The sequence below is a fragment of the Salvelinus fontinalis genome, chromosome 9 (assembly GCF_029448725.1).
Source record: "Salvelinus fontinalis isolate EN_2023a chromosome 9, ASM2944872v1, whole genome shotgun sequence".
Taxonomy (NCBI): domain Eukaryota; kingdom Metazoa; phylum Chordata; class Actinopteri; order Salmoniformes; family Salmonidae; genus Salvelinus; species Salvelinus fontinalis.
In genome coordinates, this window is record NC_074673.1 from 60,758,820 (window position 1) to 60,777,432 (window position 18,613).

The 18,613-nt window shown below is 40.7% G+C and overlaps 1 protein-coding gene and 1 long non-coding RNA gene across 5 annotated transcripts; both read right to left on the reverse strand.

Annotated features, from left to right (window-relative positions):
• Nucleotides 1-2,006: 2,006 nt before the first annotated feature.
• On the reverse strand, nucleotides 2,007-5,752 carry plscr3a (phospholipid scramblase 3a). 3 transcript variants are annotated; one of them, XM_055934990.1, is made up of 8 exons: nucleotides 5,517-5,751; nucleotides 5,209-5,285; nucleotides 4,747-4,826; nucleotides 4,549-4,591; nucleotides 4,209-4,429; nucleotides 3,628-3,789; nucleotides 3,211-3,372; nucleotides 2,007-2,743 (listed from the first exon to the last, which is right to left on the reverse strand). In XM_055934990.1, exons 3-8 carry the CDS (start codon nucleotides 4,801-4,803, stop codon nucleotides 2,684-2,686), a joined length of 705 nt encoding a protein of 234 aa, XP_055790965.1. In that variant the 5' UTR covers nucleotides 4,804-4,826; nucleotides 5,209-5,285; nucleotides 5,517-5,751; the 3' UTR covers nucleotides 2,007-2,683. The 3 variants fall into 3 exon arrangements, with proteins under 3 accessions (XP_055790965.1, XP_055790964.1, XP_055790966.1); XM_055934989.1 differs by having other exon boundaries at nucleotides 5,209-5,346; XM_055934991.1 differs by lacking the exon at nucleotides 5,209-5,285 and having other exon boundaries at nucleotides 5,517-5,752.
• A 5,960-nt stretch (nucleotides 5,753-11,712) lies between these two features.
• Nucleotides 11,713-18,547, reverse strand: LOC129862902 (uncharacterized). Of its 2 annotated transcripts, XR_008760848.1 has the most exons (5): nucleotides 15,917-18,547; nucleotides 13,397-13,555; nucleotides 13,188-13,324; nucleotides 12,568-12,897; nucleotides 11,713-12,354 (listed from the first exon to the last, which is right to left on the reverse strand). It is a non-coding gene; the product is annotated as an uncharacterized LOC129862902 (long non-coding RNA). The 2 variants fall into 2 exon arrangements; XR_008760847.1 differs by having other exon boundaries at nucleotides 13,397-18,546.
• Between the last annotated feature and the right edge of the window lie 66 nt (nucleotides 18,548-18,613).

The window sequence follows — 18,613 nt, forward strand, 5'->3', positions numbered from 1 at the left end:
TGCCCTTTTAAAATGTATGTAGTTCCGTTCTTGTCTATTATTGTTTCATGTTTTGTGTGGACCCCAGGAAGAGTAGCTGCTACTTTCGCAACAGCTAATGGGGATACTAATAAATTACAGATTGAGCATGTTTGGGATGTTCTGGATCGACATGTACGACAGTGTATTCCAGTTCCTACCAATATCCAGCAACTTCGCATAGACATAGAAGAGGAGTGGGACAACATTCCAGAGGCCACAATCAACAGCCTCATCAACTCTACGCGAAGGTGATGTGTTGCACTATATGAGGCAAATGGTGGTCACACCAGATACTGACTGTTTTTTTTTATTCACACCCCTTCCTTTTGATTTTAAGGTACACTATATAAAGAAAAAAGTATGTGGACACCCCTTCAGATGAGTGAATTTGGCTATTTCAGCTACACCCGTTGCTGACAGGTGTATAAAACTGAGTACACAGCCATGCAATCCCCATAGACAAACATTGGCAGTGGAATGGCCTTACTGAAGAGCTCAGTGACTTTTAACAGGGCACCGTCATAGGATGCCACCTTTACCACAAGTCCTCAGTTTGTCACATTTCTGCCCTGCTAGAGCTGCCCCGGTCAACTGCAAGTGCTGTTACTGTGAAGTGGAAACGTCTAGAAGCAACAAAGGCTCAGCCGCAAAGTGGTCACACAAGCTCGGGACCGGCGAGCGCGAAGCTCCTAATTTTTTTTGTCCTGGTTCGGGCTAGGCCCCTTAGTTCCAGTGAAGGGAAATCTTAACGCTAGAGCATGCAATGCCATTCTAGACGATTCTGTTCTTCCAGCTTTGTGGCAACAGTTTGGGGAAGGCCCTTTCCTATTTCAGCATGACAATGCTCCCAAGCACAAAGCGAAGTCCATACAGAAATTATTTGTCAAGATTGGTGTGGAAGAAATGGACTGGCCTGCACAGAGACCTAACCTCAACCTCATCGAACGCCTTTGGGATGAATTGGAACACCGACAGTGAGCCAAGCCTAATAGCCCAACATCAGTGCCCGACCTCACTAATGCTCTTGTGGCTGAATGGAAGAAAGTCCCCACAGCAATGTTCCAACATCTAGTGGAAAGCCTTCCCAGAAGAGTGGAGGCAGTTATAGCAGCAAAGGGGGAACCAACTTCATACTAATGCCCATGATTTTGGAATGAGATGTTCAACGAGCAGGTGTCCACATGCCTTTGGTCATGTAGTGTATCTGTGACCGACAGATGCATTTCTGTATTCCCAGTCATGTGAAATCCATAGATTTCTTTTCAGTTGACTGATTTCCTTATATGAACTTGTTAGGAATTTTGTTAATAATAACTAAAACAATTTCTAGATTTAGATAAAACTATAACTAATTGAACTGTGCACGCCTAGTGAAAAGAGATTTGTGCTGTGGGTTATAAAGTAAACAGAAAGGGTTGTTAAACTATGGTTGAACTGACCCAACTTGTTTAGATAAGGCAGTGAGTAACTTTTTAGGTCTTCCATTATCTTGAGTTGTCTGCTAAAGTGGTAATAAATTATAGTGAGCCTTCAGGAGAATAGATTATATTGTGTGTCGTGTGTGCGCTGGGAAGTTGGAATGAACTTTTGAACCTGTTTTATAAAGGTCAGGAGGAGGAGATTTATTCTGTAACCTATGACGTCATATCTTGTATATAAACTGTTGTTTATGGTCAAATGGTAGCGTGCTCCGAGAATAAATACTATTATCTAATTTTAAGACTGTATCCTGTCTATTTTATGTTAATAAGTATCTTACAAATTCTTATAGACAGATTGATTTTAATTAATGAGTACATTAGAGGAATTATTTAATTCCCTCAACAAACTAACTCAGTAAAATCTTTGTCTATTGCATTTATATTTTTGTTCAGTGTATCTAATAAAAATATATTCATGTTTTATTTTTGATTTTGATTTTTACAAATATTCAAATTTTTCCCACATTAACATTAGAGTATTTTGTGTAAATTGTTGACCAAAAATGACAATTAAATCCATTTTAATCACAGTTTGTAGCACAACAAAATGTGGAAAAGTAGGAGTGAAAACCTTCTGAAGGCATTGAGGAACATAGTGAAAAGATGGTAAAATGTGTTTTCGGGAAAATTTGAAACTGCCGTTTGCACAGTCAGCGTATTACTGCTGTGAGAGTGTGTTGCAGTACTTTGGAAAGCTAATGCGGAGTGCACCAACAGATTTAAATCATTTACAGAAACAGATTTCTACAAACGTAAAATATTTGTATTATTATGTTATCATCCTTGTGGTATTGAGAGATAAACATGGAAATACTTTTACTGATTGCACATAAATTATGATAATTCATACATGATAGAGTGCTTGCTTTGTTATTCAACTGATCTTGTGTCCTTTCTGTCATTCAGTGAACCCCATTCATTGCTGCTCGCAGCTATATTTGAGAATGTGCTTCATCCTTTACATCAGAGACCCAATATTATTACATGACGTTTCAATATTTTCAAAAGAAAAATCCCACACAGTGTTACAAATGTTTGAATACAGATTAATATATAGAATTAATAAAGGACATATTTGTTTTGTCTTAAATGTCATGTTATGTGATTCCTATGCATCCAATAGCCATGTCATTATAAATTATAGTATCATGTAATTTGTACATGATCAAAAACGTTCTCTCTCATCCAAATACAGAACACCGTTGATCACCGTCACCACTGCTTTCAAAGAACATGAAATCCTGTTTGGAGACAAAGAATAAAGAAAGAAAAAAAATGGATACACAATGAATAGGCATGACGGAGATCATCACACTATCATAAATACGTAATTGTTTGATTCATCTTAATGGACAGGATTTATAATGGCTTTATATTGATGCACTACAATAGGGGTGTCAGTACTGACTAATTGATTGGTTTGCCAGTAATTTTTCAGCAATGGCTGCTTCACTAGGTCACTGACACAATGATAGAGAAATTCCCTTATCGATTATAGCCTGTGTACTGTATATGCGAGCTCCTACAAAGAATTCCAATGTAGGCTATGTCTTTTTAATAATTACAAATGCCAAATGAACTTGAATCTGACTTAGCTCTATAGATATGGCTGGGTTTACACAGGCAGCCCAATTCCGATCTTTGCCAATAATGGGGCCACAGATCACAATTGGGTTGCCTGTGTAAAGTCGCAGCCTTTGTCACTTACAATAAGGATGCAGGCCCCCATCAGCACAGCCTTCATCTTGACATCCAGGTCCATGGGGAACTGGATCCCAAAGTTGTCTGAGTCAGTGAAGGCCTCCTTTATCAGCCCACTCCACTGCTTACTTATTCTCCCAATGGGCTGGTCGCTGTCCTTGCCCATCACCTGTTATAGAAACACAAAGGACTCTAATCAGGGTGATGTTCATTAGGCAGCAAATGGAAGAAAACGGATTGAAACAGTTACCTGGACTCCATTTTCCCCCGTTTTGCTACAGTGTGCCCTAATGAGGACAACCTAGGGTTTAACAGACTCAGGGCCACTTGAACACTCACAAATAGAGAGAGACCACAGTCCTCTCCCTAACAGCCAGTGATGTGCTATGCAGACATAGAGGAGTAGATGAGGTGAACTCTTCACCTCAAAATCAACATCTCCACAGCAGCTGCAGGCACAGAAAGGACCTTCAATCGTCAGGAGAGTCTCTTTGGCAGCTCCTAGGATGGACAGTTTTGGCTTGAAGGGATGCCAGTTCTGAACCACATAACCTATGGTGGTGCTAGGAGGGGATTGGACCTCCATCTAGGACAGACCAACATTCACAGATACAGAGGAAAAAAGGTCAAGGGAGAAAAATTCATTCAAACGTTAGAGTATCCTTGAAAAAGTATCTTCAATGTTATTTTCATCTTCAATTTTGCAATGATAAAATTGAGCAGACCGTCTCTGGTAGTGTGTTATAATTGTGTTATAAGTGGCAATACCACTTGCGAGCAACAGGGGAAGTAGCAGGAGGTCCCTGTTATAATAAGTGTATTATAAGCGATTTCAGGCAGCTAGGAAAGTAGCAGGTGTCTGTTATACATGTGATGTGAGTCTGTTATAGGCTGCATTATAAGCAGTTAAAATACATCTTCCAGACAGCAGAGGAAGTAGCAGGAGGTGTCTGTTGTAAGGGTGTTATAAGATGTTAATATGTGTGTTATGAACGGTTCGAATACCTCCTGCAGGCAGCAGGGCCAGAAGCAGGAGGTGCAGCGGAAGGGCTTGACCAGGTGCATGACCTCCTGGCCACTGTGGTCTTTGATCTTCATCTCAAACATGCGGTTGGGACCGCAGCAGTTCCGGGTGCAGCAGTCACTATCCTCCTTGGCCGTGTAGATTTCCTGTCCCAAACTGTTCTTGATTACATACCGGTTTTTAGTCTCAAAGGAAGTGATGGCTAGAGAGAGCGGGAGCATAGGACGAAAGGGTCATGGGGGATGCGAGAGATCGGAAGTAAATATCATGTCGGTGTAAGTACAATTAATGGCATGCTGTGTATAACATGGGCTGCCTTACCCTCCAGCAGTTCCACTTTCTGATGGATCAAGATTTGATCGAGCTGTAACAAACAGATAAAGGTAGGATTGGGTACAGAGTTCCCTACCGTGGCCAGCTCTCTCTGTCTCCTAACGAATTATCTTATCCCATAAAAGTTAACATTTTACTTTTTTGAGGTAACAGTTCCATAAACAAAATGTAAGACTATTGTCTTACCTGTGTTAGGTACTCTAGGCCAGGGGGCACTCCTGTTGCTCGAAAGTTATTTTCCATGGCGCGGTAGGATCAGTAGCGGCCTGAGCACACCCACATTAGTCAGGTGAAATGTGGTTTACAAGCTCAGTTTACAACCATAGGACTGAGCTACATGGTTAATCATTACACTACTCAGTCAATAGCACCATTCAAAGTCGCTTTCCAATTCATGTGTACTATTCCTTCATTTTACGTAAATACTATACCAAAACAAAAGATAATGGAAGATGGACTCTTTGAGAGAAGATATCCCTGATCTTACATCCACTTTTTAGGTGTCATGGCAATTTTACAGAGCTCCGCTCAAAGTATTACATACAGCATATAATAGTACTATATATATATTGTAAGAACTTACAATGGAACAACAATTTTAGAATACCAATGAACACATATCTGTGCCGGTACTGAGAATCAACTTACATCCAAATTCCTTGCTATCTGTTGCGCAGAGCTTCTGAAGGTGTTGCTCTCTGTATTGGTGTTGTTCTCTGTATGTGCTAAGTAATCGAAGCAATCAGAAGTGATGCAATCTGTGTAAGGTGTGTCTTATTGACATGACTGTGAGATGGGAAAAAGTATTTTCAGTCCAAGATCAATAGCACCCACATTGAAAGCTCTTTTTCCCCCTCTTTGATTTTTACACAAGCATATATTTACTGAAAGAGCTCAGGAGAAATGCATATACAGTATACGTGAGGTTAGAACATTTTGTAAAAGAGTACAGTTACCTGCTTGACGTATAACTCGTCAAAAGAAAAGCACCAGCCCTCTGTCGCAACAAGTGACAACTTATGTTTCTAAATTTGAATGCACCCTTTGGAAAGCATTTTCTGTAAAACACTGCCTGGGGGGGAAAAAACAAAAAGTCCCAGATTTGTGTATGTGATTTAGTGCCTATCTCAAATGACACAAAGAGCTCTTTCAAAACAAAAATACTGTCTCTCAAGACAAAACAAACAGAATTGTTTTGTCGTTGTCAAGGGGCAAAGGGATACAGTCTGTCACGGCTCCTCCTCTACATTGCAGGGGCGGTTCCTCCTGCAGGCAGAGGAGTGTCTTTAGTGATTGGAGCCACCTGGGCTCAGGGTATAAAACTGCTTCACTAGTCACTGCTCTCTCTCTCTCTGCTCCTCCAGGTATGATCCTGTTTTGTTTGTTCCTTTGTAGTTTTGCATAGTTTTCACTCAGTCATATTCACACACACAGATTCATGCACTTTACATACACCTTACATTATGATACTTCCACACCACATTCCTTTTTCTTTGTTTAAAGTTAATAGTTTGGTTTATAATAAAGAACATTTTTAATTGGCCTATACCTGTTGTTCGTGTCCCCTCATTTTTCACACAGGCTATGAGCCGGCCTGTGACAAGTCTTAAACCCAGGAACTATCTTCAGGTGTCTTTCTTTTGTTCAAATCTTCAGTCATGTCGACAGTCCATGCACTTATGACAGAATATGTCTGGCACGTTTGACTTCTTAATATTTGCGGAGGAGAGGTGTACCTATATCTCATACTGGTTGCACTCCATGGGCAGATTTGCCCAAGTCACTCAGTCAGAATAAAAGATCATCGATCACAAAAAAAACGGAAAGACAGTGAGACCAAAAAAAAGGGCTCTTGAGACCGACGCTGCTAAATTATGAACCAATTTATTTGCTAAAGGTTCTGATTCTGCTGGTCCGAGTGCTATGTCTGTGAGAAATGACAGGTTAGCTGCTGCTGCCGCTGCAGTAGAGGACAGAAGTGCAGTCGGGGTAGGAAGAAAACAGAGAAAGATACTGAGACAGATCAGTTAGGCCTAATATTTTGGTTTCATTTTGAATGAAATAGTAGGCTAATTAGAGACAGGGGGCTTCGGGGGAACGTTTAGACACTAGGCTACTTGCAATACAGCCTAACAAGTCGTTAGATTGGCTTTTATAACACATACAGTACCAGTCAAAAGTTTGGACACACCTACTCATTCAAGGGCTTTTCTTAATTTTTTTAATAACAGTGAAGACATCGACACTATGAAATAACAAAAAAAAAAGAGTGTTAAACAAAATCTAAATATATTTTACATGTGAGATTCTTCAAAGTAGCGACCCTTTGCCTTGATGATAGCTTTGCACACTTGGCATTCTCTCAACCAGCTTCACGAGGAATGCTTTTCCAACAGTCTTGAAGGAGTTCCCACACACTAGGTGACCCGTTTCAGGAAACTAGGCATATGTTGTGGGCCACTTCATACCTTAAGGGCACTCTTCGGCATTTCCTGTTTGATCGATGAGGATCCCCATGTTGCAAATGTACGGTCCCTGGTGTTATTAAAACAGGCCGACGGCCTTGGGTCGTCCCCCAGGGGCCATTTTTCGGGAAGTCATCAAATAAAGTATTTTGGACAATTGGTTTACGCTTTGTAAAATTTTTAATTTTTGGAAATGTTTGTCACGCGGAATGACGCTGGAGGGACGAAGCAGGTACGGGGGGGAGTAAACATTTCATAAACAACTGACATAGACGAGACAGGAACAGCGTCAGAAACAAATACAAAGACAGAAGACAATCAATGCAGCAGCAGGGAACAGAGCAAGGGAACAGACAAATATAAGGGAGGAAATGAACATGTGAGTTCAGGTGAGTCCAATAACGCTGATGCGAGTGACGAGGGAAGGCAGTTGTGGTTGATGGATGGCAGGAGCGTGTGATGCAGGGTAATCTTGAGCCCTCAAGCGCCAGGGGAAGGGAAGAGCGGGAGCAGACGTGACAGTTTCTGCTGTACCAGAAAATTCCACCAGATGGTGACTGGCAGCTTATTGGAAATGGACAAAACATCCTCTCGTAAATGGAAAAGACTTCGAAGACAAAACTCGGTGAGCACAGGTTTGGCCAAATGTACTTTTAGCCCAGAAAGAAGATGGTGTCGAGGCCTCAATGTTCTTTGAGTTAATACCCATTTTCGGGGATTAAAGGTCGAAATCGGTAATACGGCGCTAATTTGACCGCTTCACGTCAAAGTACATAAACCTACGGTGTAAGGAAAAATAGAACAAACCATTTATCTATCGTTATTTTACAAGAAATCGTACGACGTCCATTTGATGATGGTTAAACAAATGTGTGTTCACTTTCTCCAAAAAGTTATAGATCCAGTTGCGGCGTGATAAGGCAAATCCATTAAGGTGGGTTTCGGAGCTCTAAGTGATTTCTGGGATATTCTGTTCTGTTTCCGTTTTGCTTTGATACAAATCTCACCAGATTGGGTTTGAGGGATGATCAGGATTTCTCCCTAAGGATCAGCCCTCTAACTCCCTGACCTTGTGACGAGGTAGAGAGAGTGTTAGGGGAGTATAAGCCAATTTGAAAAAATGGTTTCAGTAGAACGTGTTGTTATTTTCTTTAATATTTGTCTTAGAATTTTGTATTAAGAATATTGGTAGAATTAATCATTTGTCATACAGTAAAGGTGACTCACCACCTAGATTTGGTCTTACGTAGCAATATGTTTTTGACATTGGATAAAAGTAGAGACTCAGAGCTACAAAATGGTATATCATACACCACATTTTTGAGGAACAATGGGAAAGTAATTCTGCTTTGAAAGTTGATTAACTTGTAAACTCACTTTTGAGAATATGGCCTTTGAATGTTTTGGTATCTGTTGAAGAGCTCTTCTTTGTCTACATTCAGCATCGTTCACACCCTCTTAAGCTTTAGCCCCACCCATCTCGTTTCACTCTCAGAGCGCAAACTTGACACTCTGGACGATAATTTGTTTACATCTGGATAACATGAAAACAGCTTAACCAGCTCTGCTGGCAACAATTTCATTACGTGTTGTATACTTTAGCTTAAGACATGTAGCTAGCTAGCTAGGTAAACAATGAACCTAGCTAGGTAAACAACGTGTAAGATAGCAAATGTTATGTAACGTTAGCTAATGAGCCAGCCAGCTAACGTTAGCTAGTTAAACAACAATGAACATAGTGCCAAATCATGCTGTTACTACCCTGCATGAATCTGCTGGGAGCTAACCATCCAGGTTCAATGTTAGCTAGCTAACATTAGGCTCTAACTAGCAAAGCAAACGGTTCAGGGATACGAAAAATAATGTCATACACATAACGTTAGCTAGGGAGCCAGCCAGCTAACGTTAGCTAGCTAGCTAACAGTACACTTTAGCTTGAAATGAAACCACTTTGTCAAAATTAGAAATGTGTAATATCTGAAAATGTAGCTAGCTAGTCTATCTTACCCGTACACATCATCATGCATGTGTACGGGTAAGATAGACTAGCTAAAAGGTAAGATAGACTACCTGTCATGGATGCCATGGTTGCCCTTAGTTTGAAGATGTAATCCGGAGATCTCTTTAGCTATCATACTCAAATTTCACTGCATTTTCAGCCCACTCATTATCTCAGCCAATCATGGGTAGTGGGAATGTTGCTGACTTTTTCTGTTGCTGTCTTGTTCAGTTGTGTTGTGACAAGGTGGGGTGTTATACAGAAGATAGCCCTATTTGGTGTAAGACCAAGTCCATATTATGGCAAGAACAGCTTAAATAAGCAAAGAGAAATGACAGTCCATCATTACTTTAAGACATGAAGGTCAGTCAATGTGGAGTTTCTTCAATTGCAGTCGCAAAAACCATCAAGTGCTATGATGAATCTGGCTCTCATGAGGACCGCCACAGGAAAGGAAGACCCAGAGTTACCTCTGCTGCAGAGGATAAGTTCATTAGAGTTACCAGCCTCAGAAATTGCAACCCAAATAAATGATTCACTGGGTTCAAGTAACAGACACATCTCAACATCAACTGTTCAGAGGGGACTGCATGAATCAGGCCTTCATGGTCGAAATTGCTGCAAAGAAACCTCCACAAAAGGACACCAATAAGAAGAAGAGACTTGCTTAGGCCAAGAAACACGAGCAATGGACATTAGACCGGTGGAAATATGTCCTTTGGTCTGATGAGTCCAAATTTTAGATTTTTGGATCCCACCACCGTGAAGCATGGAGGAGGAGGTGTGATGGTGAGGGGGAGCTTTTTGCTGGTGACACTGTCAGTGAATCTTTTAAATTCAAGGCACACTTAACCAGCATAGCTACCAAAGCATTCTGCAGTAATACGCCATCACAACTGGTTTGCGCTTATTGGGAGTATCATTCGTTTTTTGACCCAACAAACCTCCGAGCGGTGTAAGGGCTATTTGACCAAGAAGGAGAGTGATGAAGTGCTGCATCAGATGACCTGTCCTCCACAATCACCTGACCTCAACCAAATTGAGATGGTTTGGGATGAGTTGGACCGCAGGGTGAAGGAAAAGCAGCCAAGAAGTCCTCAGCATATGTGGGAACTCCTTCAAGACTGTTGGAAAAGCCTTCCAGGTGAAGCTGGTTGAGAGAATGCCAAGTGTGCAATGCTGTCGTCAAGACAAAGGGTGGCTACTTTTAAGAATCTTACATCTAAAATACATTTTGATTTGTTAACTTTTTTTGTTACTACATGTGTTATTTCATAGTTTCGATGTCTTCACTATTATTCTACCATGTAGAAAATATACAAAGTTAAGCAAAACCCTTGGTGTGTCCAAACTTTTGACTGGTACGGTATATGTACTCTGTGGTGTACTAGTGTGTTAATTTTCTCACTTAGATGGCGCTTTCAGAAGTTCACGATTATATTTTCAAAATGGGTAACATACTTTGCAGGGACACAATAATTACAAGTAAGTACACCTCGAAATACACTTCATTTTAACTATCTAAATCCTGTGTACTCATGCAGATATTACATGTACTCTGGTGTACTAGTGTGTTTATTTCTCACTTGGATTGTGCTTCCAGAAGCTTTAAAATCAGGGACAGGTTGTCAGGATGGGTAACGTCCTATATAAGTACACATTAATTACAAGTAAGTACCCCTCAAGACACACTTAATTTTAACTAGCTAAATCCTGTGTAATCCCCAATATCATTTGGGATGCTTTTAGTGATTTAGTGATTTATTTTATTAAATTTTTTTAAATAAAAATGTATTCAAATTTCTATCTTATGAAAGCTCATAAAAAAATCTTTACAAGGTAAAAAAATATATACAATTTCTTTACTTAAACAGGAATATGATCTTTTACTTTTGAAGAGAGCCAACAACTACAGGTTAAACTAAAATAAAGCATACTACTTAATGTCAAGCAAACATCTTGCAGCCCTCACAAAATGAATACATGACAAACTACATAATTTTTAAAAGGCAACGATACAAAAGGTTTAATTAGAATCAACATGATTCATGACTATTTTAAAAGCTTCTATGAAAATGTATGTAAATCAACACTTCGACTGATCCTACAGCCTTCTTAGACTCAACAACCCTGAAGCAATTATCAGCAGAAAAATAGTAACTGAAAACAGATCACCCAGAAATAAGTATCAGACACTTAAAACATTTGCGCTGAGAAAAGCACCAGGAATTGACGGCTTTCCCATGGAATTCTATTTATAATTTTGGGACAAAGTAGCGCCCCTACACAGTAAATTTCAAAGTGTTAAATCAACACTTTAAGTGTTCAATTTAACATTGTCAGCGAGTACATATGGTCCCACTCTACACAGAGTAAAAAGTACACTGATCAAAGTGTTTCATTTCTAGTGTTGATTTAACACCGAGGAGTGCAAAAAGTTAACACTGCACTACACTGGCCGGTGTTGATCAAATTTAACACTAAGAGGTAATCAACACGCTGAATGTTATAGTGACACTCACTAGTGTTGATCTAGGGTGACTCCTATTAGAGTAAAAATGTGTTTACTCTATTCAGTGTTCATTTATTTACTCTTCCCCCATGTAAATGGGAATTATATTTTGTAAAAGCACTTGGAATTTCACAATAAACTCAAGCAAAGCGGTTTCAATATTCAAATATGTTTATTATGACCAAACCATAAGTCTCAGCCCTGGCTTCAACTGTTATCAAGTGACAGTAGAATGTCAAAATAATCCCTTGCTCCATATGACATGAGCAAATTAAGAGGTTGGTTGGAAAATGCTGACATTTACATGAAAAACAAATATGTTTCTCACAACCTAATCATAAGTATCAGCCCTGGCTTACACTGTTATCAAGTGACAGTAGGGGACAATGTAGTCCAAAAAATCCCTTGCTCCATATGACATGAGCAAATCAAAAGGTTTGTGGTACATGATGTCAATTACATGAAATACCTTGCCTGGTCTTTTGCGGCCTTGTGATGAAGGAGGAATCAAAAGGAGCAGGAGAAGGATGAAGGAAAGGTTATCATCGTCTCATCCTCAACAAAGAAAAGATCCTGATTTAAAATGGTCAATTCCATCAGTGGCATTAACATTTCAGAGTTATTTGAAATATAAATGATAAATGATGATAATCTAACCCATCAGCATTCGTGTCAGCTCCCTCATCAACTGCAGAATCTGCCATTTGGATCAGCTCCTGAAGTTCAGTTCCCTGAGTGGCCTTGTTTAGCATGATGATCTTTTGCTTGAATATAGTTGGTCACCTCTCCAAAAACAGCAGCACAAAATCCTATTCAATCTGAAACAAATTAGACATTGAACAAAACATTAGTTTTGTGCAAGTCAATTTATTTCTCACAAAACATTCAATTTTAACCTCCAAAACAGAGTTTGAGTAAATCACCAGCCTACACATTAATTTAACTACTATTATGGAAGTGTTGTTTTTGTTTAAATTTACTGGCCAACCTGAATTGGCATCTAGAGATTAAAAACACAATAAAAGTCTTACCAAGCCCTTCACATCCAGAAAGCGTGGAAATTCAGTTAGGATGGTGGAGCATTTACTCGGGTCGTGGGTCATCTTCTTCCTGTACTCAAAGGTCAATCTCATCTTCTGTTTGTCTGTTTCTTCATCAGAAGAATGCTTCATAAGAGAAATGGCCTCTCTGCACCGGTCTTCACTCAGGGTAGCCAAAGTGAATGGACTGGACTCCCTCTCAGCAGCTGGCCCTCCATAGTATAGTTGAGTGGGCCGTCTCTCAGATGAAGCCAAATTCCTCCGAACGGTTTTGATTCTATACTAGAGGTACCCTTTAATATTAGGGTCGAAATATTGTTCCTTAAGAAAATGAACATGGTTACTAATCTTGAAAGAAAAAAACAAATAACCAAATCCCATTTGCTTTGGTCCCGAGTAAGCTAAATATCAGGAGTGGTTTTTTAAATCAGTATCATGCCCATCGAATTTGATACAAGAGAAATCTTCTACCAATAGCAATGGATGGTCAGCATTAGCCTAACCAATTACGTGACTGAGATACTGATAAGGAAGTCATTTTTAACATTCAGCAGATATGAGAGCAAGTAATCCTCAACAATTTTCATTATGAATCTTTACTTTAAACATACCCGTGAGAGTCTGTCATCGCCGAAACAAGAATGTTGATCATCTTTCGTCTGGTGCTGTCAATCAGGCTTTTAGTTTTGGAGTATTCCTTGATGGCAACCTCTCCACCAGGCTTTTTCTTCAGTATGCTCTCTATTAGCTGTAAAAAAAAAAACAGCAGTGAAAAATCCATTTGATGGCAAGTGAATTGAAGAATGAATTACAAACTTACATTGTTTGCTTCGTCATCAGATCTTTGATGCTTTCGTGAGGGGCTTCCATCTTCGCTCAAAATGATTGCATCAACCGACTCATGGTCTTCATTTTCGTATTTCACCTTTATTTAACCAGGTAGGCCAGTTGAGAACAAGTTCTCATTTACAACTGCGACCTTGCCAAGATAAAGCAAAGCAGTGCGACAAAAACAACAGTTACAAACAAACGTACAGTCAATAACACAATAGAAAAATCTATGTACAGTGTGTGTAAATGTAGAAGAGTAGGTAGGTAAGGCAATAAATAGGCCAAAACAATTACAATTTAGCATTAACACTGGAGTGATAGATGTGCAGATGATGATGTGCAAGTAGAGATAATGGGGTAAAAAAAGAGCAAGAAGATAATTAACAATATGGTAGTTGAGTTTGCTATTTACAGATTGGCTGTGTACAGGTACAGTGACAGGTACAGTGATCGGTTAGCTGCTCTGACAGCTGATGCTTAAGGTTAGAGGTTGATATAAGACTCCAGCTTCAGTGATTTTTGCAATTCATTCCAGTCATTGGCAGCAGAGAACTGGAAGGAAAGTCATCCCCAAAGTGTTGGCTTTAGGGAGGACCAGTGAAATATACCTGCTGGAGCACATGCTACGGGTGGGTGTTGCTATGGTGACCAGTGAGCTGAGATAAGGCAGGGCTTTACCTAGCAAAGATTTATAGATGACCTGGAGCCAGTGGGTTGGCGACGAATATGTAGCGAGGGCCAGGGTGAAGGAGAAGTTGGGGGAGGGGGACTTGGGCAAGTTTCTGCTGGGGGTGCAGAGCTGTTGGCCGGGGTAGGGGTAGCCAAGTGGAAAGCATGGCCAGCTGTAAAAAAATGCTTCTTGAAAATCTCGATTATGGTAGATTTATTGGTGGTGACAGTGTTTCCTATCCAACAGTGCAGTGGGCAGCTGGGAGGAGGTGTTCTTATTCTCCATGGACTGTTTAGTGTCCCAAAACTTTTTGGAATTAGTGCTACAGGATGCAAATTTCTGTTTGAAAAAGCTAGCCTTAGCTTTCCTAACTGCCTGTGTATATTGGTTTCTGACTTCACTGAAAGTTGCATATCGCGGGGCTATTCAATGCTAATACAGTACGCCACAGGATGTTTTTGTGCTGGTCAAGGGCAGTCAAGTCTGGGGTGAACCAAGGGCTGTATCTGTTCTTAGTTCTACGTTTTTTGAATGGGGCATGCTTATTTAAGATGGTGAGGAAAGCGTGTTAAAAAAGCAACCAGGCATCCTCTAATGACGGGATGAGGTCAATATCCTTCCAGGAAACCTGGGCCAGGTCGAATAGACAGGCCTGCTCGCTGAAGTGGAGGGAGCATTTGACAGTATTGAGGGGTGGTCGTTTGACCGCGGACTCATTACGGACGCAGGCAATGAGGCAGTGATCGCTGAGATCCTAGTTGAAGACAGCAGAGGTTTATTTAGAGGGGAAGATGGTCAGGATGATATCTAAGAGGGTTCCCATTGTTACGGATTTGGGGTTGTACCTTGTAGGTTCCTTGATAATTTGTGAGATTGAGGGCATCTAGCTTAGATTGTAGGATGTCCGGAGTTTAGGTTTAAGCATATCCCAGTTTAGGTCACCTAACAGTACGAACTCTGAAGATATATGGGGGGCAATCAATTCACATATGGTGTCCAGGGCACAGCTGGGGGCTGAGGGGGGTCTATAACAAGCGGCAACGGTGAGAGACTTGTTTCTGGAAAGGTGGAATTTTAAAAGTAGAAGCTCGAACTGTTTGGGTACAGACCTGGACAGTATGACAGAACTCTGCAGGCTAACTCTGCCCCCTTTGTCAGTTCTATCTTGTCAGAAAATGTTGTAGTTGGGGATGGAAATGTCAGGATTTTTGGTGGCCTTCCTAAGCCAGAATTCATGGCTAAAACATCAGGGCTGTCGGAGTGTGCTGAAGCAGTGAATAAAACAAACTTAGGGAGGAGGCTTCTAATGTTAACATGCATGAAACAAAGGTTTTTACAGTTACAGAAGTCAAAAAATGAGAGAGTCTGGGGAATGGGAGTGGTGCTGGGGACTGCAGGGCCTGGGTTTACCGCAACATCACCAGTGGAACAGAGGAGGAGTAGGATAAGGGTACGGCTAAAGGCTATAAGAACTGGTCGTCTAGTGCGTTCGGAACAGAGAGTAAAATAATCAGATTTCTGGGCGTGGAAGAATAGATTCAAGGCATAATGTACAGACAAGGGTATGGTAGGATGTGAGTAAAGTGGAGGTAAACCTAGGCATTGATTGACGATGAGAGAGGTTATGTCTTTAGAGGCACCAGTTAAGCCAGGTGAGGTCACCGCATGTGTGGAGGGTGGAACAAAAGGCCTATCTAAGGTATATTGGGCAGGGCTGGGGGCTCTACAGTGAAATAAGACAAAAATCACTAACCAGTAAAGCAATAGACAAGGCATATTGACATTGGGGAGCGGCATGTGTAGCCGAGTGATCATAGGGTCAAATGAGTAGCAATAGACCTTATTCAGTAGTCGCTAATACGCTATGCGAGCTGGAGACAAGGCGATTCAGACAGCTAACGGGCCGGGGCAAGCAGATGGGCCTCCAGCGACATTGCAACGGAAGAGCCTGTGGAAACCATTTCGGACGGTTACGTCAGCAGACGAGTCGTGATGGATCGGAGGGGCTCCGGGTCGGCAGTAAAGGGTCCAGGCCAATTGGCAAAAGAGCTGGTGTACCTCTTTGGCTATTCGGGAGATGGGTCTAGCTCCAGGCTAACTGGTGCTTGCTTCGGGACAGAGACGTTAGCTGGGAGCAGCCACTCGGATTACAGCTAGCTAGCTGCAATGATCTGGTGTAAAGGTTCAGAGCTTGCGGTAGGATTCTGATGCAATGGTCTGAACCACCCATCACAGAACTGGCAGAGACAGGACTCATCCAGGAAGATTCTGAAATACACAAAGATGATAATACAGGCATGTCACGTGTATGGTTATATTGAAAGTGATGCCACAAGTAACCAAGACTTGAAAACCAGCACATACTTTTAGCATCATTGTTCAGTGTGAGCTTGAGAACACCAAGATCTGTCCGTTTCACCACCTCCTCTAACACATCCCCATCAACTTCAGTTCCAGACCCATCATACGGCTTTGCCTCTGATAAACGAGTAAGTGGGATCTCAAATTTCAGGAAAGCTGCGATAAACATTAAAACAACCTACAATTACAATCGTAATGGTAAGAGTAATCAGACTGACTTGTAAATGTATGACCACAATACTTTTATTTCCAATCACAAATTAAAAGTTTACCTCTAATCAAAAAGGTTTTCAAGTGTCAGGTCAATGATCTTGACATATTTTTGTTCACCATTGAATTTCACCCTGATCAGCATGACTCGGTCTGAAAGCAGTTAATGGTATGAGATAAGGCCAAAATTGATGAAAAGGCATTACATTTGTATTTCAAATCATGACATTATATCAGGACGGCTACAAACGTTTTCACCAATACCCCTTTACTTAGCAATGCTAATTTCAAAGTATATTCTGAAAATATTGGATCATGGCCACAACTTGTCTGATATTACTTGAAGCAGGTCCCAAACTACAGCAAACAGACTATTAAATTCATATTCACTATCCCGAAATATGTGCAGCCTAATTAGGCCAGTAAAATACACTCGTAATTCCAGCTAGTCACCATATTATATTGTCATGTTCTAGGAGCAGTCTTACAAGCCCGCCAAAATCAACTGGTGATAAAGCGACTGGGAAACGAAGTTAGCTAGACTAGCTAGCTGCCGATGCAATGGTCACAATATGTATCTATAAGCATCACCCTAAAGTCAAAAATGCAGTTATAATTTGGCTAAATAAACAACTCACCTTAAATCAGATTAGTCCTCAATATATAGTAAGCAGCTGAAATAAAGAGAACAAACTAGCATGAGGCTAAAAAAGCTTGGTGCTGAAATGACACGTGCGCCCATGGAACCACCATGTGGAGCAGACTAACTGCACAGGACATCTAGCAAAGACGTGCAAAAAGTGAAACGCAAGTAACTCTAACACTAGCTGCACACAATCAAAACTGTAACTTTTTATGTTACACTGAAATCTGACAAAGTATCAAGTATTTCAATTCAAATAGCTTAACTAATTATCAGCGAAATAATTGTTTAAAAACTCACTCAAAAATGTGGATTTTGTTTATTCAACAATGGCGTCGAGAAAAGAGGAAATTTGAACGCAGAAACTGAATTTATGGGCGGCGTTGTGATGAGGTTTACATTTACTGCGTAAAGATCTACACTAATAGAGTACAATTGTATACCTTAGCAATTAGCACCAGTTATCGGCACTGACGCTAGGGTTCATTTGGCACTGCCAGTTGCTAAAATAACTATGGGAGTCGACCGCTTTTAACAGTGAATTTAACACTGGTGATTTTACTGTGTATTTACACAAATCACTCCATTCAGTGCTTCCTAGATCCATGCTCAGCAAAGCTGTCAAGGCAAAGGGTTGCTACTTTGAAGAAACTCAAATATAAAATATATTTTGATTTGTTTAACACTTTGTGGGTTACTACATGATTCCATGTGTGTTATTTCATAGTTTTGATGTCTACGTTGTAGAAAATAGTAAAAATAAAGAAAAACCCTGGAATGTGTTACGCGGAGCGGAACAGGTGAACCCAAGAGCAGACTCAGATGAGGAGACTGGGATGAGGTAACCAAGGTATTTATTGAAACACGGGGGGAAGATTGAGTTAATACAATACGCAAAAAAAACAAGATTTAGATTTAGCAATAATGGCTGTTGATGCTAAAAAGGCCTTCAACCGTCTTGAATTTCCTTTTCTATTCTAAACTTTGGAAGCGTTCAACTTTCCACCCACTGGCAATTGAACCGCTTGTAGGAAAATATAGACAGGACCCAAATGTAACAGACATCAGTATTGGTAAACATGACTATAAACTGAACTTATTTGCTAATCATCTCCGGATATACCTGACCAATATTGAAAACTCAATGCCCCGGCATCTCAATTGCTTCTCTCCCTCCTTCGGCGAGTGTTCAGGATCAGAGCCTGAACCCATGGAGCTAGGGGTCACACGCCTTCCCGCGGATACAGACGGATACAGCTGGGGCTCTGTCTGTACTGTGGCCAGGGAGGGCACAAGCACCAGCGGTGTCTGTTACTTCAGAA

Coding starts and splice junctions, on each gene's coding strand:
- plscr3a (XM_055934991.1), bottom strand. CDS start 4,803: ATGGAAAATAACTTTCGAGCAACAGGAGTGCCCCCTGGCCTAGAGTAC. Junction 3,373..3,627: donor GTGGAGATGTTGATTTTGAG/GTGAAGAGTTCA, acceptor TTTCTATAACAG/GTGATGGGCAAGGACAGCGA. Junction 2,744..3,210: donor TGGGGGCCTGCATCCTTATT/GTAAGTGACAAA, acceptor GTCTCCAAACAG/GATTTCATGTTCTTTGAAAG.